At 33.1% G+C, this 24,810-nt stretch overlaps 1 protein-coding gene and 1 long non-coding RNA gene across 11 annotated transcripts in view; one reads left to right on the top strand and one right to left on the bottom strand.

Annotated features, from left to right (window-relative positions):
- LOC127731980 (intermembrane lipid transfer protein VPS13B-like) overlaps nucleotides 1-24,810 on the top strand; it is a 100,425-nt gene that overhangs the window by 50,450 nt on the left and 25,165 nt on the right. For all 9 annotated transcript variants that reach the window (XM_052240961.1, XM_052240964.1, XM_052240963.1 and 6 more), the window contains 8 exons: nucleotides 1,573-1,656; nucleotides 2,240-2,317; nucleotides 3,521-3,673; nucleotides 10,784-11,032; nucleotides 12,691-12,771; nucleotides 14,731-14,903; nucleotides 15,449-15,607; nucleotides 21,662-21,905. In XM_052240961.1, the coding sequence (XP_052096921.1) occupies nucleotides 1,573-1,656; nucleotides 2,240-2,317; nucleotides 3,521-3,673; nucleotides 10,784-11,032; nucleotides 12,691-12,771; nucleotides 14,731-14,903; nucleotides 15,449-15,607; nucleotides 21,662-21,905 (1,221 nt within the window). The remainder of the gene's footprint in view (nucleotides 1-1,572; nucleotides 1,657-2,239; nucleotides 2,318-3,520; nucleotides 3,674-10,783; nucleotides 11,033-12,690; nucleotides 12,772-14,730; nucleotides 14,904-15,448; nucleotides 15,608-21,661; nucleotides 21,906-24,810) is intronic.
- Nucleotides 8,442-24,650, bottom strand: LOC127732027 (uncharacterized). 2 transcript variants are annotated; one of them, XR_007996023.1, is made up of 2 exons: nucleotides 24,606-24,650; nucleotides 8,442-8,601 (listed from the first exon to the last, which is right to left on the bottom strand). It is a non-coding gene; the product is annotated as an uncharacterized LOC127732027 (long non-coding RNA). The 2 variants fall into 2 exon arrangements; XR_007996024.1 differs by lacking the exon at nucleotides 24,606-24,650 and adding an exon at nucleotides 20,631-20,687.

Below are 24,810 nucleotides of genomic sequence, written 5' to 3'. Positions count from 1 at the left end.
TTGTTTTAGACCTTATTTATTTGAGACATTATTTATTTGAGACCTTATTTTTTGTACCGTATATTTTAGATACCTTATTTGTTTTAGATCTTATTTATTTGAGACCTTATCTTTTTATGCATCCAATGCTGGCGGAAGGAGCATTAAGTGTTACCCTTGTCCTTCCATACTTCCCAAAATTAATTGCCATTCTCTAACTATAGTTTTCCTTAACCAAATGTTATGAAACTTTATTTTATACTCAATGCTTATTACCATAAAACACAGATCAAGTTTGTCACTTTTAAAGTTCTCTAGTTATGTCCCTTATAACGTTATATGCAAGTAGGAGCATCATCTGTGTCCCATTGACACATTCTCCTTTTTATTAGCTCACCTGGCCAAAGGGTCAAGTGAGCTTTTCTCATCACTTGGCGTCAGGCGTTGTCATCTGTCGTCGTCATCTTCCATTAACTTTTACAAATATCTTCTCCACTGAAACTACTGGACCAAATTTAACCAAACTTGGCCACAATCATCATTGGGGTATCTAGTTTAAACAATATTGATGATATAGTGTATTAATTACAGAGTTTTGAATAAATTAAACTTAAAAGACTATTAAAGAATAGGTGTCATCACCACATGCCATAAAGAATAAAAGCTTTTAGATATACCTGAAGACAATCACATATGAGGTTCCTGACTTGGGACAGTCTCACGGGGCATTATACAAGGTTTTTGAGATGTCAAATCTCTCTCCTTAAAATCTTGAACAGTGGTGAAACAAAAGGTATATAGAAGAATGAACAAATAAAATCAGTACAACAATATCCCTTTACACTATAATAATTGAAATTTAATCAATCTGGATTCTGATCATCGATATATATATATACTGGTATATTTGTCTCCCTTTACTAACATTTTCTCAATTTAAAACTCATTCCAACCAATGGAATCTTAGCTACATCATTAAGCAACCAATCAGAACTAACTACATCATTAACCAACCAATCAGAACTAACTGTTTCATTAACCAACCAATCAGAACTAACTGTTTCATTAACCAACCAATCAGAACTAACTGCTACATTAACCAACCAATCAGAACTAACTGTTGTTCAATGATAATTTCAAGGTGGCATTTATTGTATATGGACCAAAAATTAATAGCTTTGCACTATGATACTGAGCAAATAGACAGCAAAAAAAAAACAAGTACTAAAAAATCGAAAATATATTCTACTGTTTCAAATGTTGCTGAAACCTTGCACAAAGTACTTATAACCTGCTTTAATGGAACTATACAATCTATTAAACTGAAAGTGTTTTAGTCAGACCAAATTAATTTACTTCATGCAACAAGTTACAGGGTATTATGTATTAGACCCATCCATCATCACTTTTTGTTGCCACACCTTAACTTTTAATCAGATATGCTTCAAACTTAGTTGAAGGTTTCCACTAATCAGAACCAATGAAAAGTTGGATAATTAGAATAATCTAAAATAGGGGACACATTTTTTTGGCGTGGGGAAATTGTAGAAATAACTTATATTATTTGTTTTAAGCAGTTTATTGTATTTTCAGATAACTAAGCCCAGTAAAGATAGAATGGTTTACAGCCAGTATGTTATTTGTAATGATACAAGTCACACAGTCAGGTTTGGTCAGGTAATCCATCTTAAATTAAGTCATATAATGTAAGAGATACAAGTCACACGGTCAGGTTTGATCAGGTTATCCATCTTAAATTAAGTCATATAATGTAAGAGATACAAGTCACACAGTCAGGTTTGATCAGGTAATCCATCTTAAATTAAGTCATATAATGTAAGAGATACAAGTCACACAGTCAGGTTTGGTCAGGTAATCCATCTTGAATTAAGTCATATCATGTAAGAGACTTTTCAACTAGACAAAGTTTTTGTGAGATGATGCAGCCCTGGAGATTTCACTGTTTCCCCTTTCCTACATTTACTCTTTGTTGCCATTTTCTGATACTGTGTGGCTCTGATTCATCATAAGATATTTTATTTTTGTTCTCTGGTTTAATCAGGTAATAGGTAGATATATTTTATATTTTATAGGTTAAATACCCATTAATAATAATTTCAGTAAAATGGCATTATGACATACACATTTGATTGTTTGACCTATACATGCTTGGAAATAATACAAATTAAGCTTTGTGAATAACTACATTATAATTGTTTAAGAACAGACTTATAATAATGACCTTGAATTTAAATTGAAGGTTGGCACAGAAGAAAACATTCTGCTACATTCCAGACAGATGAACTGCTATAGTTGGAGATCTCAAAAAACTAAACAGGTATGATATAAAATTACAGGTAACACATCACAAACATAAGACATATTTAGATCTTGAAAACAGAATTTAACAGATATATATACCTGTAGTCATTTCACTATAGAGACATTTTTGTGTGTCCACACTTGTTAACTGTATTGTTTGATACAAAGCAGACACTATACCTCATTAAACTAGTTGGACATTTCACAACTGTTGATAAAATAGTTACATTTTTAACAATTTGCCCTATCAAAAGACATTGAAGTTAAGAAAAATAAAGAAAATTGATGTACATTATTATTGTCATTAAGAAGAAAACCTAGAATAGGTCTGTAAAGAGCCATCTGTCATCAATTATTTGTAAAAGGAATAAAAGGAATCTCTCTAATGGTGCTTTTAACCCTATCTATAATATTTTGGTTATGTATTACTCATGGTAAATAAATAAGGTTTTATTCCAAATTATCATTTAAAAGTTTATTGCTGTGAGATTTGCATATGGCAAACTATGATTTATTATATTTGGTACTGTGCCATGAAAACAATGAAACTGTAAGACTAAGAGATAGTGTAGTTTCTGTAAAGGAACTACAAATGTGATTGCAGTAATTTTGGTGACTAAGAGCTACACATGTGTTTGTAATTATCTCTGTGACTAAGAGCTACACATGTGTTTGTTATTGTCTTTGTGACTAAGAGCTACACATATGTTTGTTATTATATTTGCGACTGAGAGCTACACATATGTTTGTTATTATCTTTGACTAAGAGCTACACATGTGTTTTTAGTAATTATCTGTTTGACTAAGAGTTACACATATGTTTGTTATTATCTTTGTGACTAAGAGCTACACATGTGTTTGTTATTATATTTGTGACTTAGAGCTATACATGTGTTTGTAATTAACTTTGTGAATAAGAGCTACACATGTGTATTTGATTATCTCTAACAAGAACTGCACATATGTTTGTTATTATAATTCTGTGACTAAGAGCTAGACATGTGTAATTATCTGTGTTACTAAGAGCTACACATGTGTTTGTAATTATCTGTGTGACTAAGATTTACACATGTGTTTTTTTTGTTGTTAGCTTTGTTACAAAGAGCTACATATGTGTTTGTAATTATTATTTTGATTTTAGGAGCTACGCATGTGTTTGTAATTATCATTTTGATTTTAGGAGCTACACATGTGTTAGTAATTATTATTTTGATTTTAGGAGCTACACATGTGTTTGGATGGTAAGATATGGAAATGGTGTGAAGCATTTGACCTGGATACTATTGGTCCTGTTGTCAGAGTAGTTAAAACTATAGACAGACGGTATACAGTTCTAATTCAGATAAAACAACTCTCTAACTCACAGAAACAGGTAATAATACAGAACTGGATACCATTGGTATTAATAAATTCAGTTTAATGGGAGATAACTCCAACTGTCTTAGTCATTTGTAACATTGGAGAGAACTCCAGATTTCCTAGTGATATATATGACAGTTATTCTGCAACAAACAGTTATACAAACTTTTTTTCTAAACGCCTTCACATATTGGGCTGATTTTTAGTATGTGAGTCTACTATGATGAGTTACAGATCGAGTTTACATTTGGTTCCACTCTGCTGGTTTGAGTCAATATTGGAAAGTTATAAACAAAAGGAACAAGCTCTGGTCATTTTTTATACGACCGCAAAAAATTTTCGTGGTCGTATATTGGTATGACGTTGGCGTCGTCGTCGTCGTTCGAAGACACATTGGTTTTCGCACTCTAACTTTAGCTTAAGTGAATGGATCTCTATGAAATTTTACCATAAGGTTCAATACCACAAAAGGAAGGTTGGGATTGATGATGGGGGTTATGGTACCAACAGTTAAGGAATTAGGGGTCAAAAAGGGGCCAAAAATAAGCATTTTTGTAACTTCCAGACATAACTTGTGTGTTAGTGTATGGATCTCTCTGACATTGTACCACAAGGTTCCATATCACACAAATAATGCTGGGATTGATTTTTGGGGTAATTGCCTCAAAATATTAGGAATTAGGGGCCAAAAAAGGGGCAAAAAACAAGCATTTTTATTCGACTGCATAAAAATTTTTGTGGTCGTATATTGGTATGACGTTGGCGTCGTCGTCGTCGTCGTTGTCCGAAGACACATTGGTTTTCGCCCTCTAACTTTAGTTTAAGTGAATGGATCTCTATGAAATTTTACCACAAGGTTCAATACCACAAAAGGAAGGTTAAGATTGATTTTGGGGGTTATGGTACCAACAGTAAAGGAATTAGGGGCCAAAAAGGGGCCAAAAATAAGCATTTTTGTAACTTCCAGACATAACTTGTGTGTTAGTGTATGGATCTCTCTGACATTGTACCACAAGGTTCCATATCACAAAAGGAATGCTGGGATTGATTTTGGGGGTAATTGCCTCAAAATTTTAGGAATTAGGGGCCAAAAAAGGGGCAAAAAACAAGCATATTTCTAGTTTCATGACAATAACTTGTGTGTAAGTGTATGAATCTTTCTGAAATTGAACTACAAGGTTCCATATCACAAAGGGAAAGCTGGAATTGAGTTTGGGGGTAATTGCCGAAACGTTTAAGAATTGGGGGCCAAAAAGGGGCCAAAAATAAACATTTTTAGCTCACCTGGCCCGAAGGGCCAAGTGAGCTTTTCTCATCACTTGGCGTCCGTCGTCCGTCGGCGTTTTACCAAACTTGGCCACAATCATCATTAGGGTATCTAGTTTAAAAAATGTGTCCGATGACCCTGCCAACCAACCAAGATGGCCGCCATGGCTAAAAATAGAACATAGGGGTAAAATGTAGATTTTGGCTTATATCTCTGAAACCAAAGCATTTAGAGTAAATCTGACAAGGGGTAAAACTGATTATCAGGTCAAGATCTATATGCCCTGAAATTTTCAGAAAAATCTGACAACCTGTTGTTGGGTTGCTGCCCCTGAATTGGTAATTTTAAGGAAATTTTGCAGTTTTTGGTTATTATCTTGAATATTATTATAGATAGAGATAAACTGTAAACAGCAATAATGTTCAGCAAAGTAAGATCTACAAATAAGTTGTAATGACCAAAATTGTCAGTCGACCCCTTTAGGAGTTATTGCCCTTAATAGTCAATTTTTAACAATTTTTTGTAAATTTTTGTAATCTTTTACAAAAATCTTCTTCTCTGAAACTACTGAGACAAATTTAACCATTCTTGGCCATAATCATTATTAGGGTATCTAGTTTAAAAAATTTGTCCGATGACCCCGCCTTCCAACTATCATGGCTGACTTGGTTAAAAATAGAACATAGGGGTAAAATGCAGTTTTTATACGACCGCAAAAAAATTTTTGTGGTCGTATATTGGTATGACGTTGGCGTCGTTGTCGTCGTCGTCGTCGTCCGGCATCGTCGTCGTCGTCCGAATACGCATTAGTTTTCGCACTCTAACTTTAGTTAAAGTGAATGGATCTCTGTGAAATTTTACCATAAGGTTCAATACCACAAAAGGAAGGTGGGGATTGATTTTGGGGGTTATGGTACCAACAGTTAAGGAATTAGGGGCCAAAAAGGGGCCAAAAATAAGCATTTTTTTGTTTCCAGACAATAACTGTGGAACAGTGTATGGATCTCTCTGAAATTATACTACAAGTTTCCATACCACAAAGGGATGGTTAGGATTTGCTTTGGGGGGTTATGGCTCAAACCGTTTAAGAATTAGGGGCAAAAAAGGGGGAAAAACAAGGTTGTCCTGGTTAATGGACAAATACTTTAGTACAAAACATAATTTAAAGCAGTGTAAGGGAGATAAATCAAATACATCATTGAAATTATCTCCCTTACACTGCTTTTAAATTATGTATAAAGTAATGGTTAATGAACAATTAAGATAATTTAAAACAGTGTAAGGGAGGTAATCCAATATACAACGTTTTGGTTACTTCCCTTACACTGCTTTTAAATTATGTTTAAAGAAATGCATATTTATAAAGGAAGACCAGTAAAAATATCTGCAAATGTTGCATCTTTTTTTTTTACAAAAAAATCCATATGAAAGATTTGACACTATATTTTAAATTCTATTATAAAATAGATTAAGTTAGCACTATGGTAAATTTAAATGGGTAATTATGGCTGCAAATTCCATTGGAAATTTGAATTGAGATTATGACCATATCTTGAGGGAAAGAATTTTTTGGGGGAAGGGGGGGGGGGGGGGGGGGGGTAAAAAGAAATTGTGGGGGTCAATTTTTTCTCATTTCAGATTTCAGAAATTAAAAAGAACTATTCTTCAAATATTGTTTTTTTTTTCAAATTTCAAATATTGAAAAATTTCAAGAAGTAATCTTTAATTGCACAGTATGGCGCATTAGATTTGTAAAATCTTTGACCACATTTATTTATTTGTTATGCCGAATCTAACCGTGTATTTAGAGTTTTAATTATGGGTCCAGTTTTCAAATTGGTCTACATTAAGGTCCAAAGGGTCCAAAATTAAACTTTGTTTGATTTTAACAAAAATTGAATATATGGGGTTCTTTGATATGCTGAATCTAAACATGTATTTAGATTTTTGATTTTTGGCCCAGTTTTCAAGTTTGTCCAAATTGGGGTCCAAAATTAAAATTTGTTTGATTTCAACAAAAATTGAATATATGAGGTTCTTTGATATGCTGAATCTAACCATGTATTTAGAATTTTTTATTTGTGGGCCCCGCTATCAAATTGGTTCATATTGAGGTCAAAAGGGTCCAAAATTAAACTTTGTTTGATTTCATCAAAAATTGAATTATTGGGGTTCTTTGATATGCCAAATCTAACCGTGTATTTAGATTTTTAATTTTGGGTCCCGTTTTTTAAGTTGGTCTACATTAAGGTCCAAAGGGTCCAAAATTAAACTTAGTTTGATTTTAACAAAAATTGAATTTTTGGGGTTCTTTGATATGCTGAATCTAAACATGTGTTCAGATTTTTGATTATGGGCTCAGTTTTCAAGTTGGTCCAAGTTGGGGTCCAAAATTAAACTTTGTTTGATTTCAACAAAAATTGAATATATGGGGTTCTTTGATATTCTGAATCTAAACATGTATTTAGATTTTAGATTTTTGGCCCAGTTTTAAAGTTGGTCCAAATTGGGGTCCAAAATTAAACTTTGTTTGATTTCAACAAAAATTGAATATATGGGGTTCTTTGATATGCTGAATCTTACCATGTATTTAGATTTTTTATTTGTGGGCCCGCTATCAAATTGGTTCATATTGAGGTCAAAAGGGTCCAAAATTAAACTTTGTTTGATTTCATCAAAAATTGAATTAATGGGGTTCTTTGATATGCCAAATCTAACTGTGTTTTTAGATTTTTAATTTTGGGTCCCGTTTTTTAAATTGGTCTACATTAAGGTCCAAAGGGTCCAAAATTAAACTTAGTTTGATTTTAACAAAAATTGAATTCTTGGGGTTCTTTGATATGCTGAATCTAAACATGTGATTATGGGCCCAGTTTACAAGTTGGTCCAAGTTGGGGTCCAAAATAAAACTTTGTTTGATTTCAACAAAAATTAAATATATGGGGTTTTTTGATATGCCAAATCTAAACATGTATTTAGATTTTAGATTTTTGGCCCAGTTTTCAAGTTGGTCCAAATTGGGGTCCAAAATTAAACTTTGTTTGATTTCAACAAAAATTGAATATATGGGGTTCTTTGATATGCTGAATCTTACCATGTATTTAGATTTTTTATTTGTGGGCCCGCTATCAAATTGGTTCATATTGAGGTCAAAAGGGTCCAAAATTAAACTTTGTTTGATTTCATCAAAAATTGAATTATTGGGGTTCTTTGATATGCCAAATCTAACTGTGTTTTTAGATTTTTAATTTTGGGTCCCGTTTTTTAAATTGGTCTACATTAAGGTCCAAAGGGTCCAAAATTAAACTTAGTTTGATTTTAACAAAAATTGAATTCTTGGGGTACTTTGATATGCTGAATCTAAACATGTGTTTAAATTTTTGATTATGGGACCAGTTTTCAAGTTTGTCCAAGTTGGGGTCCAAAATTAAACTTTGTTTGATTTCAACAAAAATTGAATATATGGGGTTCTTTGATATGCTGAATCTAACCATGTATTTTGATTTTGGACATTGGACCATTATAGGTAAATTAAAAAAATTGAAGTTCTTAGACCACATTCTTTCTGTGTCAGAAACCTATGCTGTGTCAAATATTTAATCACAATCCAAATTCAGAGCTGTATCAAGCTTGAATGTTGTGTCCATACTTGCCCCAACTGTTCAGGGTTCGACCTCTACGGTCGTATCAAGCTGCGCCCAGCGAAGCATTTTATTGGTTTATATCTCTGAAACTAAAGCATTTAGAGCAAATCTGACAGGTGGCAAAAATGTTCATCAGATTTAGATTTATCTGCCCTGAAATTTTCAGATGAATCCGACAACCCGTTGTTGGGTTGCTGCCCCTGAGTTAGTAATTTTACAAAAATTTTGCAGTTTTTTGTTATTATCTTAGATATCATTATAATATCTAATATCTAATACTATTAATTATGATTTTAACCTTATTTTACATGATTTCCAAAGCATCAGTAAATACAGGTGAGCGACACAGGCTCTTGAGAGCCTCTAGTTCTAGTTTCCAGACAATAACTTGTGTTCAAGTGTATGGATCTCTCTGAAATTGTACTGCAAGGTACCATACCACAAAGGGAAAGCTGGGATTGATGATGGGGGTAATTGCCTCAACATTTTAGGAATTAGGGGAAAAAAAGGGGCAAAAAACAAGCATTTTTCTAGTTTCAGGACAATAACTTGTGTGTTAGTGTATGGATCTTTCTGACATTGTACCACAAGGTTCCATATCACACAAATAATGCTGGGATTGATTTTTGGGGTAATTGCCTCAAAATATTAGGAATTAGGGGCCAAAAAAGGGGCAAAAAACAAGCATTTTTATTCGACTGCAAAAAAATTTTTGTGGTCGTATATTGGTATGACGTTGGCGTCGTCGTCGTTGTTGTCGTCGTCGTCGTCGTCGTCCGAAGACACATTGGTTTTCGCACTATAACTTTAGTTTAAGTGAATGGATCTCTATGAAATTTTACCACAAGGTTCAATACCACAAAAGGAAGGTTAAGATTGATTTTGGGGGTTATGGTACTAACAGTAAAGGAATTAGGGGCCAAAAATAAGCATTTTTGTAACTTCCAGACATAACTTGTGTGTTAGTGTATGGATCTCTCTGACATTGTACCACAAGGTTCCATATCACAAAAGGAATGCTGGGATTGATTTTGGGGGTAATTGCCTCAAAATTTTAGGAATTATGGGGCCAAAAAAGGGGCAAAAAACAAGCATATTTCTAGTTTCCAGACAATAACTTGTGTTCAAGTGTATGGATCTCTCTGAAATTGTACTGCAAGGTACCATACCACAAAGGGAAGGCTGGGATTGATGATGGGGGTAATTGCCTCAACATTTTAGGAATTAGGGGCCAAAAAGGGGCAAAAAACAAGCATTTTTCTAGTTTCAGGACAATAACTTATGTGTTAGTGTATGGATCTTTCTGAAATTGTACTACAAGGTTCCATATCACAAAGGGAAAGCTGGGTTTGAGTTTGGGGGTAATTGCCCTAAACGTTTAGGAATTTGGGGCCAAAAAGGGGCCAAAAAACACATTTTTCTAGTTTCCAGACAATAACTTGTGTTCAAGTGTATGGATCTCTCTGAAATTGTACTGCAAGATACCATACCACAAAGGGAAGGCTGGGATTGATTTTGGGGGTAATTGCTCCAAAATTTTAGGAATTAGGGGCCAAAAAAACAGCATTTTTCTTGTTTCAGGACAATAACTTTTGTGTAAGTGTATGGATCTTTCTGAAATTGTACTACAAGGTTCCATATCACAAAGGGAAAGCTGGGTTTGAGTTTGGGGGTAATTGCCCTAAACGTTTAGGAATTTGGGGCCAAAAAGGGGCCAAAAAACAAGCATTTTTCTAGTTTCCAGACAATGACTTGTGTTCAAGTGTATGGATCTCTCTGAAATTGTACTGCAGGTACCATACCACAAAGGGAAGGTGCGGATTGAGTTTGGGGGTTATGAATCATAAGGGGGTTCAAAAAATTTGGGGGGAGGGGGGGATTTTTTTTTCTTTAAATTTTCCATTTTGAATTGGTTATTTCTGATTTATATATAAAAGCAATAATAATGATATGGTTTGAATAGGTAAATTAAATTTTTTTAAGTTCTTAGACCACATTCAGTCTGTGTCAGAAACCTGTGCTGTGTCAAATATTTAATCACAATCCAAATTCAGTGCTGTATCAAGCTTGAATGTTGTGTCCATACTTGCCCCAACTGTTCAGGGTTTGACCTCTGTGGTCGTATCAAGCTGCGCCCAGCGGAGCATTTTATTGAATTATAAAAAGATTTTCATAATCTTGAAATGATGTGAGAGTGTACATTATTTTACAGATCATAATAAAAGGACAGTTTTCATTGGCCAACAGACTATCATGTGACCTAGATATAGAAATGCAGTCACCATCATTAGAGTCAGGAAAAATTGCAGATGTGTTGCCAGGGGCAACAGCTTCACACACATATGTCCTTGAACTTGATCATAACATAGTGATGAAGATCAGAAGGAAAGGGAAGACTTTATCCTGGTCAAAAGACATATTGATCTCCAAAGACAAAGTTCCATTAAGTCAAATGATTTATGTAAGTTTTCAGTAGAGAAGGTTTTCTTTATTATGTTCTTGTTCAATTAAAATCACATCTAAAATAACTAATTATATATCTAGGTCCCAAATGAAAAGTCAACCTCATTCAGTAGTTAACTTTCTCGAACTTTCGATAAACTGTAAACTTATCAGGTGGATAGATTTATTCTGTTGTTAATTGAGGTTATATATTTGTAAGGTTGACTTGATTAAATATACTCTGACAAATTAAATATATTCTGACAATTACTTGTACCAAGTGAGGAAAAGGAATCTTCAGTCACTCCTGTTGATTGTTTATATTACTGTTAAGGGGAAATGTAAGCGAGGGGTTTATTTTAATGCCGATTTCATGATTTAAAATAAATTGCGAAAATATCTTCTGGCATGAAATGCAGGAGAAGAGGCTTGGCTCCAAAAATTGAAAATTGAACCTCTTCAAAAATGTATCGTTTTGCAGTATTATTCAATATTAGAGACAACAACACTCGTAAATTACCTCATAGTAATTGTTTTAATTGTCGACTGGTTTCGCCATCAGGTGTGACGTATTCAGCACACACTTTGTTATAATTATAATATCTTTCAGATATCATTTCTCCACGAGTCGTACATCCATGTGTGGTGTCATGTATATGAACAGATTACTAAAGACTTTATTATTATTGTAATGTCTTTCAGATACCATTTGTACACAGTCCTACATCCATGTGTGGTGTCATGTTATTATTGTAATGTCTTTCAGATATTATTTGTACATGAGTTCTACAACCATGTGTGGTGTCTTCAGGACACACTTTGTTATTATTGTAATGGTTTTTAGATACCATTTCTCAATGAGTCCTTCATCCATGTGTGGTGTCTTCAGGACACACTTTGTTATTATAGTAATGTCTTTCAGATACTATTTCTCCATGAGTCTTACATCCATGTGTGGTGTCATGTATATGAACAGATTACTAAAGACTTTGTTATTATTGTTATGTCTTTCAGATACCATTTGTACATGAGTCCTACATCCATGTGTGGTGTCATGTTATTATTGTAATGTCTTTCAGATACCATTCGTACAGGAGTCCTACATCCATGTGTGGTGTCATGTTATTATTGTAATGTCTTTCAGATACCATTTGTACATGAGTCCTACATCCATGTGTGGTGTCATGTTATTATTGTAATGTCTTTCAGATGCTATTTGTACATGAGTCCTACATCCATGTGTGGTGTCATGTTATTATTGTAATGTCTTTCAGATACCATTTGTACACGAGTCCTACATCCATGTGTGGTGTCATGTTATTATTGTAATGTCTTTCAGATACCATGTGTACACGAGTCCTACATCCATGTGTGGTGTCATGTTATTATTGTAATGTCTTTCAGATACCATTTGTACATGAGTCCTACATCCATGTGTGGTGTCATGTTATTATTGTAATGTCTTTCAGATACCATGTGTACACGAGTCCTACATCCATGTGTGGTGTCATGTTATTATTGTAATGTCTTTCAGATACCATTTCTCCATGAGTCCTTCATCCATGTGTGGTGTCTTCAGGACACACTTTGTTATTATTGTAATGTCTTTCAGATACCATTTGTACATGAGTCCTACATACATGTGTGGTGTCATGTTATTATTGTAATGTCTTTCAGATACCATTTGTACACGAGTCGTACATCCATGTGTGGTGTCATGTATATGAACAGATTACTAAAGGAGCTTCTAGATTACTGGTAACATATTATATTATAGAGTTTTTTCATCCTTAAAACTGATGAAATAATTGCCACCGGATGTTAGCAAACAATGATTAACAGCTGCCTTATTTTATCATTTAATTGTAACTTATATTACATTATGGCAAATATTGAACCACTAGGGGAACCACTTATGATAATTTTATGATATTAATATGCAGTTGTATAGGCATTGGAATATCACATTTCCTTTGAAATTTTTGACTCTGCCACCCTCAGTCATAGTCTATTGACTTTGAAACTTATGCTTAGTTTACATATTAAAGTTTGTGATTAGTATTAAATAAGGAGATGTGGGTATGATTGCCTATGTTCAAATTAAGTGAGTGGTCAGTTTAAGGGAAACCACTTATGATAAATCAATGATATTTGGTATGCAGTTGTATAAGCATTGTCACATCTTATTTCTACCTTTGGTCATGGTTCATAGCTTTGAAAATTTGCATGTTTTACATTTTATATTAATTGCTATTTTAATTTCAACATTTGCATTTTACTATCAAGTTATTACAGGTGAGACATATCTCTGTGTCAACAGTTATAATTACACAGAAACAACACTGTATAAGAGCTTTCAAATGAGAATTCAAACTTGATGTACATTATCAGAATTCTTTGTCATGGGTTTATTTTCAGAAAATCTATTGGAATTAGTTCTAGTCATAGAGAAATCATCAAGGGAAAAAAGGGAAACAGTTTAGGCAAATATATTTCCATTTTGGAACCTCTGAACTAACAAGTCATAGATATAGGAAGATGTGGTATGAGTGCCAATGAGACAACTCTCCATCCAAGTAGCCCAGTTGATAATGTATCAACATATACACAGTACTCTTGATAAAATTGAATAAAAGAATGATTCCTAAAATGTTAATTACTAGAATGAAAACATGTTAACTTTTGATTTTTAGCTCACCTGGCCCAATGGACTAAGTGAGCTTTTCTCATCACTTGTCCGTTAACTTTTACAAAAATCTTCTTCTCTGAAACTACTGGTCCAAATTTAACCAAACTTTGACTAAATCATCATCGGGGTATCTAGTTTAAAAAATGTGTCCGACAATCCCGCCTGCCAACTGACATGGCCGCCATGACTAAAAATAGAACATAGGGGTAAAATGCAGTTTTTGACATATCTCTGAAACTAAAGCATTTAGAATAAATCTGACATGGGGGTAAAAATGTTCATCAGGATTAGATCTATCTGCCCTGAAATTTTCAGAGGAATCAGACAACCTGTTATTGGGTTGCTGCCCTTTAATTAGTAAATTTTGAAGTTTTTGGTTATTATCTTGAATATTTGTATAGATAGAGATAAACTGTAAGCAGCAATAATGTTCAGCAAAGTAAGATCTACAAATAAGTCTACATGACCAAAATTGTCAATTGACCCCTTAAGGAGTTATTGCCCTTTATAGCCAATTTTTAACAATTATTCGTAAATTTTTATAATCTTTTACAAAAATCTTCTCTTAAACTACTGAGACAAATTTAACCAAACTTGGCCACAATCAATATTTGGGTATCTAGTTTAAAAAATGTGTCTGATGACCCCACCTGCCAACCAACATGGCTGACATGGTTAAAAATAGAACATAGGGGTAAAATTCAGTTTTTGGCTTATATCTTTGAAACTAAAGCAAAAGTATAATGGTTGCATTATTTCATGCATCAATTGTAAACAAAAATATCAGGTCAGTGACACAGGCTCGCTCCTTGGAGCCTCTAGTTTTTTAAAAGAATTGCAATTGATAGAACAGCATGGAAAATGTCATGTTGGGGCCTTATATAGCTTGCTATCTTGTATGGATAATCCATTTTACTCAATGTTGAAGGCCATACAGTGACCTATAGTTGCTAACTTTAAGGTCATTTGGTAAATAGTGGAGAGTTGTCTCAGTGGCAATCTTTATTATTTCATTATATGATCTATAGGTGATGTTCTGTCCTCTTTATGTCCTGAGATCACACTTGCCTTGTTCTCTGTTTGTTTCCATGGCAATGCCAAACCTTGGGAAGAAAAAGGAAGTGGAAATGTCTGGCAAAGGGAGATCACTACAGCTAGAACTACTCGGTGATGCTAAATATGATCTGAGTTTTAAATTGAGGTATTGAATATTATATTTATGCTACAACTTAGAAATTTGATATAAAAGTTGAATCTGAATGATAAATTTTGTATTTTTTGTCCTAACATGAAAAGATGGAAGCAGTATTTTTGAATTGTTTCCATAGGGACATCATTTGAATGATTACTGTATTCAATATCAATTATTTTTTGTGATTAGAAAGGCTTGATTTTTTTAATAAAAAAACATAGGATATTTATAAATAATTTAATTTTGGATGCAACACGTCTTCTGATTGGCTGAAAGTTTTTTATCTATCAGCTCATAGACATAATTTTGACCGTGACTTCATCAATGTTTTTTCATGATTTACTCCTCAAAAATGAAATTTCGAATTAGATTATAAGGAATTAATGTAATATTTTTTTCTTTCTATTCAAAATAACCTCAAAAATGTTGTACACACTTTTAAATCATGTGCAGGCAAATTGATGTGGTAGTTACCTTGACCAATATTTTAGATCTCATGTAATGACCTTGACCTTTATTCATAATCTTTTAAGGACGAATATTTTCTGTTGAAGGTCAGATACTGACAAAGTTGACCCTGCATTGACCTTGACCCCTGAGCTTATAAATCAGGTTGAGAGAAAAGAAACCAAAAAATGTGATTTTGATAAGATGTTGGCTATGATGAATGACCAGTGGTCAGATAAATGGCCATACACAGGATACTCTATCAGGTAAGTTGACAGCGATTGGCTAGGAATTACAATGGTCACCATACAGATTTTTATACGACCGCAAAAAAATTTTTGTGGTCGTATATTGGTATGACGTTGGCGTCGTCGTCGTCGTCGTCCGGCGTCGTCGTCCGAAGACACATTAGTTTTCGCACTCTAACTTTAGTTTAAGTGAATGGATCTCAATGAAATTTTACCATAAGGTTCAATACCACAAAAGGAAGGTGGGGATTGATTTTGGGGGTAATGGTACCAACAGTTAAGGAATTAGGGGCCAAAAGGGGCCAAAAATAAGCATTTTTGTAACTTCCAGACATAACTTGTGTGTTAGTGTATGGATCTCTCTGACATTGTACCACAAGGTTCCATATCACAAAGGGAATGCTGGGATTGATTTTGGGGGTAATTGCCTCAAAATTTTAGGAATTAGGGGCCAAAAAAGGGGCAAAAAACAAGCATTTTTATATGGACAAATGCTTTAGTACAAAACAATATTTAAAGCAGTGTAAGGGAGATAAATCAAATTCATCATTAGAATTACCTCCCTTACACTGATTTTAAATTATGTTTAAAGAAATGCATATTTATAAAGGAAGACCAGTAAAAATATCTGCAAATGTTGCATCTTTTTTTTTTTACAAAAAAATCCATATGAAAGATTTGACACCATAATTTAAATTCTATTATAAAATAGATTAAGTTAGCACTATGGTAAATTTAAATGGGTAATTATGGTTGCAAATTCCATTGGAAATTTGAATTGAGATTATGACCATATCTTGAGGGAAAGAATTTTTGGGGGGAAAAGGCGAGGGGGAGGGGGGGGGGGGTTTGAGGGGTAAAAAGAAATTGTGGGGGGTCAATTTTTTCTCATTTCAGATTTCAGAAATTAAAAAGAATTATTCTTCAAATATTACTTTTTTTTCAAATTTCAAATATTGAAAAATTTCAAGAAGTAATCTTTAATTGCACAGTATGGCGCATTAGATTTGTAAAATCTTTGACCACATTTATTTATTTGTTATGCCAAATCTGACTGTGTATTTAGATTTTTAATTTTGGGGTCCAGTTTTCAAATTGGTCTACATTAAGGTCCAAAGGGTCCAAAATTAAACTTAGTTTGATTTTAACAAAAATTGAATTCTTGGGGTTCTTTGATATGCTGAATCTAAACATGTATTTAGATTTTTGATTTCGGGCCCAGTTTTCAAGTTGGTCCAAATTGGGGTCCAAAATTAAACTTTGTTTGATTTCAACATAAATTGAATATATGGGGTTCTTTGATATGCTGAATCTAACCATGTATTTAGATTTTTCATTTTGGGTCCAGTTTTCAAATTGGGTACATTAAGGTCCAAAGGGTCCAAAATTAAACTTAGTTTGATTTAACAAAAATTGAATATATGGGGTTCTTTGATATGCTGAATCTAAACATGTATTTAGATTTTTGATTTTGGGCCCAGTTTTCAAGTTGGTTCAAATTGGGGTCCAAAATTAAACTTTGTTTGATTTCGACAAAAATTGAATATATGAGGTTCTTTGATATGCTGAATCTAACCATGTATTAAGATTTTTTATTTGTGGGCCCCGCTATCAAATTGGTTCATATTGAGGTCAAAAGGGTCCAAAATTAAACTTTGTTTTATTTCATCAAAAATTGAATTATTGGGGTTCTTTGATATGCCAAATCTAACCGCGTATTTAGATTTTTAATTTAGGGTCCAGTTTTCAAATTGGTCTACATTAAGGTCCAAAGGGTCCAAAATTAAACTTAGTTTGATTTTAACAAAAATTGAATATATGGGGTTCTTTGATATGCTGAATCTAAACATGTATTTAGATTTTTGATTTCGGGCCCAGTTTTCAAGTTGGTCCAAATTGGGGTCCAAAATTAAACTTTGTTTGATTTCAACAAAAATTGAATATATGGGGTTCTTTGATATGCTGAATCTAACCATGTATTTAGATTTTTGGGCCCCGTTATCAAATTGGTCCACATTGAGGTCAAAAGGGTCCAAAATTAAACTTTGTTTTATTTCATCAAAAATTGAATTATTGGGGTTCTTTGATATGCCAAATCTAACCGTGTATATAGATTTTAATTTTGGGTCCAGTTTTTTAAATTGGTCTACATAAAGGTCCAAAGGGTCCAAAATTAAACTTAGTTTGCTTTTAACAAAAATTGAATTGTTTGGGTTCTTTGATATGCTGAATCTAACCATGTATAAAGATTTTTGATTATGGGCCCAGTTTTCAAGTTGGTCCAAATTGGGGTCCAAAATTAAACTTTGTTTGATTTCAACAAAAATTGAATATATGGGGTTCTTTGATATGCTGAATCTAACCATGTATTTAGATTTTTTATTTGTGGGCCCGGCTATCAAATTGGTTCATATTGAGGTCAAAAGGGTCCAAAATTAAACTTTGTTTTATTTCATCAAAAATTGAATTATTGGGGTTCTTTGATATGCCAAATCTAACCGCGTATTTAGATTTTTAATTTAGGGTCCAGTTTTCAAATTGGTCTACATTAAGGTCCAAAGGGTCCAAAATTAAACTTAGTTTGATTTTAACAAAAATTGAATATATGGGGTTCTTTGATATGCTGAATCTAAACTTGTATTTAGATTTTTGATTTCAGGCCCAGTTTTCAAGTTGGTCCAAATTGGGGTCCAAAATTAAACTTTGTTTGATTTCAACAAAAATTGAATATATGGGGTTCTTTGATATGCTGAATCTAACCATGTATTTAGATTTTTGGGCCCCGTTATCAAATTGGTCCACATTGAGGTCAAAAGGGTCCAAAATTAAACTTTGTTTTATTTCATCAAAAATTGAATTATTGGGGTTCTTTGATATGCCAAATATAACCGTGTATATAGGTTTTTAATTTTGGGTCCAGTTTTTTAAATTGGTCTACATTAAGGTCCAAAGGGTCCAAAATTAAACTTAGTTTGATTTTAACAAAAATTGAATTCTTTGGGTTCTTTGATATGCTGAATCTAAATATGTGTTAAGATTTTTGATTATGGGCCCAGCTCATGCAGTTTTCAAGTTGGTCCAAATTGGGGTCCAAAATTAAACTTTGTTTGATTTCAACAAAAATTGAATATATGGGGTTCTTTGATATGCTGAATCTAACCATGTATTTTGATTTGTGGGCCCCGCTATCAAATTGGTTCATATTGAGGTCAAAAGGGTCCAAAATTAAACTTTGTTTTATTTCATCAAAAATTGAATTATTGGGGTTCTTTGATATGCCAAATCTAACCGCGTATTTAGATTTTTAATTTAGGGTCCAGTTTTCAAATTGGTCTACATTAAGGTCCAAAGGGTCCAAAATTAAACTTAGTTTGATTTTAACAAAAATTGAATATATGGGGTTCTTTGATATGCTGAATCTAAACATGTATTTAGATTTTTGATTTCAGGCCCAGTTTTCAAGTTGGTCCAAATTGGGGTCCAAAATTAAACTTTGTTTGATTTCATCAAAAATTGAATATATGGGGTTCTTTGATATGCTGAATCTAACCATGTATTTAGATTTTTGGGCCCCGTTATCAAATTGGTCCACATTGAGGTCAAAAGGGTCCAAAATTAAACTTTGTTTTATTTCATCAAAAATTGAATTATTGGGGTTCTTTGATATGCCAAATCTAACCGTGTATATAGATTTTTAATTTTGGGTCCAGTTTTTTAAATTGGTCTACATTAAGGTCCAAAGGGTCCAAAATTAAACTTAGTTTGATTTTAACAAAAATTGAATTCTTTGGGTTCTTTGATATGCTGAATCTAACCATGTATAAAGATTTTTGATTATGGGCCCAGTTTTCAAGTTGGTCCAAATTGGGGTCCAAAATTAAACTTTGTTTGATTTCAACAAAAATTGAATATATGGGGTTCTTTGATATGCTGAATCTAACCATGTATTTAGATTTTTTATTTGTGGGCCCGGCTATCAAATTGGTTCATATTGAGGTCAAAAGGGTCCAAAATTAAACTTTGTTTTATTTCATCAAAAATTGAATTATTGGGGTTCTTTGATATGCCAAATCTAACCGCGTATTTAGATTTTTAATTTAGGGTCCAGTTTTCAAATTGGTCTACATTAAGGTCCAAAGGGTCCAAAATTAAACTTAGTTTGATTTTAACAAAAATTGAATATATGGGGTTCTTTGATATGCTGAATCTAAACATGTATTTAGATTTTTGATTTCAGGCCCAGTTTTCAAGTTGGTCCAAATTGGGGTCCAAAATTAAACTTTGTTTGATTTCAACAAAAATTGAATATATGGGGTTCTTTGATATGCTGAATCTAACCATGTATTTAGATTTTTGGGCCCCGTTATCAAATTGGTCCACATTGAGGTCAAAAGGGTCCAAAATTAAACTTTGTTTTATTTCATCAAAAATTGAATTATTGGGGTTCTTTGATATGCCAAATCTAACCTTGTATATAGATTTTTAATTTTGGGTCCAGTTTTTTAAATTGGTCTACATTAAGGTCCAAAGGGTCCAAAATTAAACTTAGTTTGATTTTAACAAAAATTGAAATCTTTGGGTTCTTTGATATGCTGAATCTAAATATGTGTTAAGATTTTTGATTATGGGCCCAGTTTTCAAGTTGGTCCAAATTGGGGTCCAAAATTAAACTGTGTTTGATTTCAACAAAAATTGAATATATGGGGTTCTTTGATATGCTGAATCTAACCATGTATTTTGATTTTTGGGCCCCGTTATCAAATTGGTCCACATTGAGGTCAAAAGGGTCCAAAATTAAACTTTGTATGATTTCATCAAAAATTGAATTCTTTGGATTCTTTGATATGCTGAATCTTACCATGTATTTAGATTTTGGATATTGGACCATAATAGGTAAATTAAAAAAATTAAAGTTCTTAGACCACATTCATTCTGTGTCAGAAACCTATACTGTGTCAAATATTTAATCACAATCCAAATTCAGAGCTGTATCAAGCTTGAATGTTGTGTCCATACTTGCCCCAACTGTTCAGGGTTCGACCTCTGCGGTCGTATCAAGCTGCGCCCAGCGGAGCATTTTATTATACATATGGTAGTAAGTAAGTAGGTTATGTTTGACCATGATTTCCATCTACCTTAGAATGTTATAAATAATATCAGACCTTGAGTGATCAGTGGTCAGATAAATTTCCATATGCATAATATGTTTATATGTTAAGTGAGTATACTCATTCTGTGTTTGATTGTGTTTGTGGGAACCTGGCTGATGTTTCATTATAAATTGTATAGAAAAGGAGTTGATTCACTAACTCATAATGTTGGCCCTAAAAATCTGAAAAAAATTCACCATGATGATGTAGTGAAAATTTGATTATAACATATGTTAAAATGTCAAATAGTTTCAGTTAAAACGTATTTTCACCAATTGTGTCATTAATAATGTAATTGTGACATCATAATGAAAGGGAATTTTGGTAAAAACCAGATTTTTTGCAGAATCCTGCAAAATTAATGACAGTTTCTGTAAACTAACAGTGGCGCCACCCTTCGCCAACACAAATACTTTTGCTGAAATATTCTTTATATACCATATTCTTTTACTTTTCAATGAAATTTTCAATGGGTGAGGGGTGGCGACACATACAAAATCATGAAAAAGGTGGGAAAATTGACAAATTTCTAGAAAAATGGATGAAAATTAAATTTATTCCTATTTCAAGATAACATATTTATAAATATGAAGCAGATATGCAATTTTCATTTTAAACTTTTAAATATCATACATTTAGAAATGCATACCCATTAAATTTACTTCAATAATGGAAGTTAAAAAAACACCTTTACAGGGCTATTTATTGGGGTTCCTGGCTCTGCTGCTTTCAAACAAAAATTTGATTGAATCAATCTAAATATAGCTTGAACTAATCATTTTCCCTCCTTACAATTAAGTACCAATATAAATGAGTGATTCAGTTGTGTTAAGTAAATGTTTTAACTCATTTGAATGTGTGTATTTCAGTACATTATGATCAATTGTTGACTTATAACACACTTGTTTATTCTACTTCACAGTGATGAAAGTCAGTCACAGAAACAGCCAGCCAGTGAATTAAGCGACCTTGACCTATCATTACCAAGTATTGACCTGAGTTTGACCCTGGTAGAGTATTGGCCAGGATGTAGTACTGTGCTTATTGATGTGTGTCCATGGTGTCTATTGACCAACCATAGCACATTAGATCTAGTATTTATAGATTCTAGTAAAGTAACGTGGCCACTTCCACAAGGAAAGACATTTAGTCCTCCTAAACTACAGGTACATTAGATCTAGTTTTTATAGATTCTAGTAAAGTAACATGGCCGCTTCCTCAAGGAAAGACATTTAGTCCACCTAAACTACAGGTACATTAGATCTAGTATTTATAGATTCTAGTAAAGCAACATGGCCACTTCCACATGGAAAGACATTTAGTCCACCTAAACTTCAGGTAATTGTTGGCTTGGAAATTTTGGGTTCCCAAATTTATTTGCAATACAGGCTTGAGATTTTTTATTCATATAAAGTTTGTAAGTTCTTTAATTATTCATTATTCTTCTTTATGGTACTTATATTAGTGGATTTGACAGGTATGGATTAACCATGGATGTTAAACAAGGTGTGGATTTCTCATAGGATTGTATGCAAACTTGGCAATCCACAAAATCAAGTATCAAAGAAATATATTTTTTTCTGTAATCCATGAAAATTGATACAAAAGTAAACAAATCCACAGTATTATTAGAATTATTTATGGCAGAAATTAAAAAAAACAAAACATTCTGAGATGTTCAGCCATTATATTATCATTAGAAGCTAATGTCTTAATGGTAATTTATATTTGATTGGATGATAGTAAGCCTTTACTGAGGTCAATGTATCAATTTATAACCATTTAAGTGTATTGACCAAGGACAAAGTATGAGGTCAATGTGTCTTTATGAATATAATCTATAAATGATTGTGTTATTGATGTAAAACCCTGCATCTCATTTTATTTATTTATGTTTTAAACATTCACACAACTACCTAGCAACACAAGTTAACCACAAGAAAACACCAAGTTTATATATTTATATATTTGAATGTTTTTATACGACCGCAAAAAAATTTTTGTGGTCGTATATTGGTATGACGTTTGCGTCGTCGTCGTCGTGGTTTGGCGTCGTCCGAAGACACATTAGTTTTCGCACTCTAACTTTAGTTTAAGTGAATGGATCTCTATGAAATTTTACCACAAGGTTCAATACCACAAAAGGAAGGTTGGGATTGATTTTGGGGGTTATGGTACCAACAGTAAAGGAATTAGGGGCCAAAAAGGGGCCAAAAATAAGCATTTTTGTTACTTCCAGACATAACTTGTGTGTTAGTGTATGGATCTCTCTGACATTGTACCACAAGGTTCCATATCACAAAAGGAATGCTGGGATTGATTTTGGGGGTAATTGCCTCAAAATTTTAGGAATTAGGGGCCAAAAAAGGGGCTAAAAACAAGCATTTTTCTAGTTTCATGACAATAACTTGTGTGTAAGTGTATGGATCTTTCTGAAATTGTACTACAAGGTTCCATATCACAAAGGGAAAGCTGGAATTGAGTTTGGGGGTAATTGCCGAAACGTTTAGGAATTGGGGGCCAAAAAGGGGCCAAAAATAAGCATTTTTCTAGTTTCCAGACAATAACTTGTGTTCAAGTGTATGGATCTCTCTGAAATTGTTCTGCAAGGTACCATACCACAAAGGGAAGGCTGGGATTGAGTTTGGGGGTGATGAATCATAAGGGGGTTCAATAAATTGGGGGAGGGGGGGGGGGGGTTTCCTTTTTTTTTCTTTTAAAATTTTCCATTTTAAGTTGGTTATTTCTGATTTATATTTAAAAGCAAATAATAATGATATGGTAGGAGATACACACCAAACAGGATGTGTAAATTATTATATAAAAAGTATTGTGCAATAGCAAGAAATTTTCAATTGCACAGTATTGCACAATAGCAAGAAATCTTTAATTGCACAGTATTGCGCAATAGCAAGAAATCTTCAATTGCACAGTATTGCGCAATAGCAAGAAATATCCAATAGCACATTATTGCGCAATAGCAAGAAATTGTCAATTGTACAGTATTGCGCAATAGCAAGAAATATTTAATTGCACAGTATTGTGCAAAAGAAGATACTTCGTATAAATTGCTTATTTCTTGACCAATTTCAATGGGGTTTTATTCTTGAATTCTTGGGGTTCTTTAATATGCTGAATCTAACCGTGTATTTAGTTTTTGGATTTTGGGCCCCGTTTTTAAATTGGTCCACATTGAGGTCCAAAGGGTCCAAAATTAAACTTTGTTTGATTTCATCAAAAATTGCATTATTGGGGTTCTTTGATATGCCGAATCTAACCGTGTATTTAGATTCTTAATTTTTGGTTCCGTTTTCAAATTGGTCTACATTAAGGTCCAAAGGGTCCAAAATTAAACTTAGTTTGATTTTAACAAAAATTGAATTCTTAGGGTTCTTTGATATGCTGAATCTAAACATGTATTTAGATTTTTGATTATGGGCCCAGTTTTCAAGTTGGTCCAAATCTGGGTCCAAAATTAAACTTTGTTTGATTTCAACAAAAATTAAATATATGGGGTTCTTTGATATGCTGAATCTAACCATGTATTTAGATTTTTAATTTTTGGGCCCCGTTATCAAATTTGTCCACATTGAGGTCAAAAGGGTCCAAAATTAAACTTTGTTTGATTTCATCAAAAATTGAATTCTTGGGGTTCTTTGATATGCTGAATCTAACCATGTATTTAGATTTTGGATATTGGACCATAATAGGTGAATGTCCAATTTAAAATTTTTTAAGTTCTTAGACCACATTCATTCTGTGTCAGAAATTTATGCTGTGTCAAATATTTAATCACAATCCAAATGCAAAGCTGTATCAAGCTTGAATGTTGTGTCCACACTTGCCCCAACTGTTCAGGGTTCGACCTCTGCGGTCGTATCAAGCTGCGCCCTGCGGAGCATTTTATTATTGTAATTCTACATGTTAATTTTGTAAATTTACATTTTACAATTGTTTGATAATTTTATATTTTTTTTCTGCAGTAGAGTTTTATTACCCCCCCACACACACACACACACACACACACACACCTAGCATGCTGTTTAGGGGATGAAGTGTTTTGTCTGTTCT

The sequence above is a fragment of the Mytilus californianus genome, unplaced genomic scaffold, assembly GCF_021869535.1.
Source record: "Mytilus californianus isolate M0D057914Y unplaced genomic scaffold, xbMytCali1.0.p SCAF_21, whole genome shotgun sequence".
Classification (NCBI taxonomy): domain Eukaryota; kingdom Metazoa; phylum Mollusca; class Bivalvia; order Mytilida; family Mytilidae; genus Mytilus; species Mytilus californianus.
Note: the sequence above shows the minus strand (reverse complement) of the source record. Positions and strands in the feature narration are given on the sequence as shown.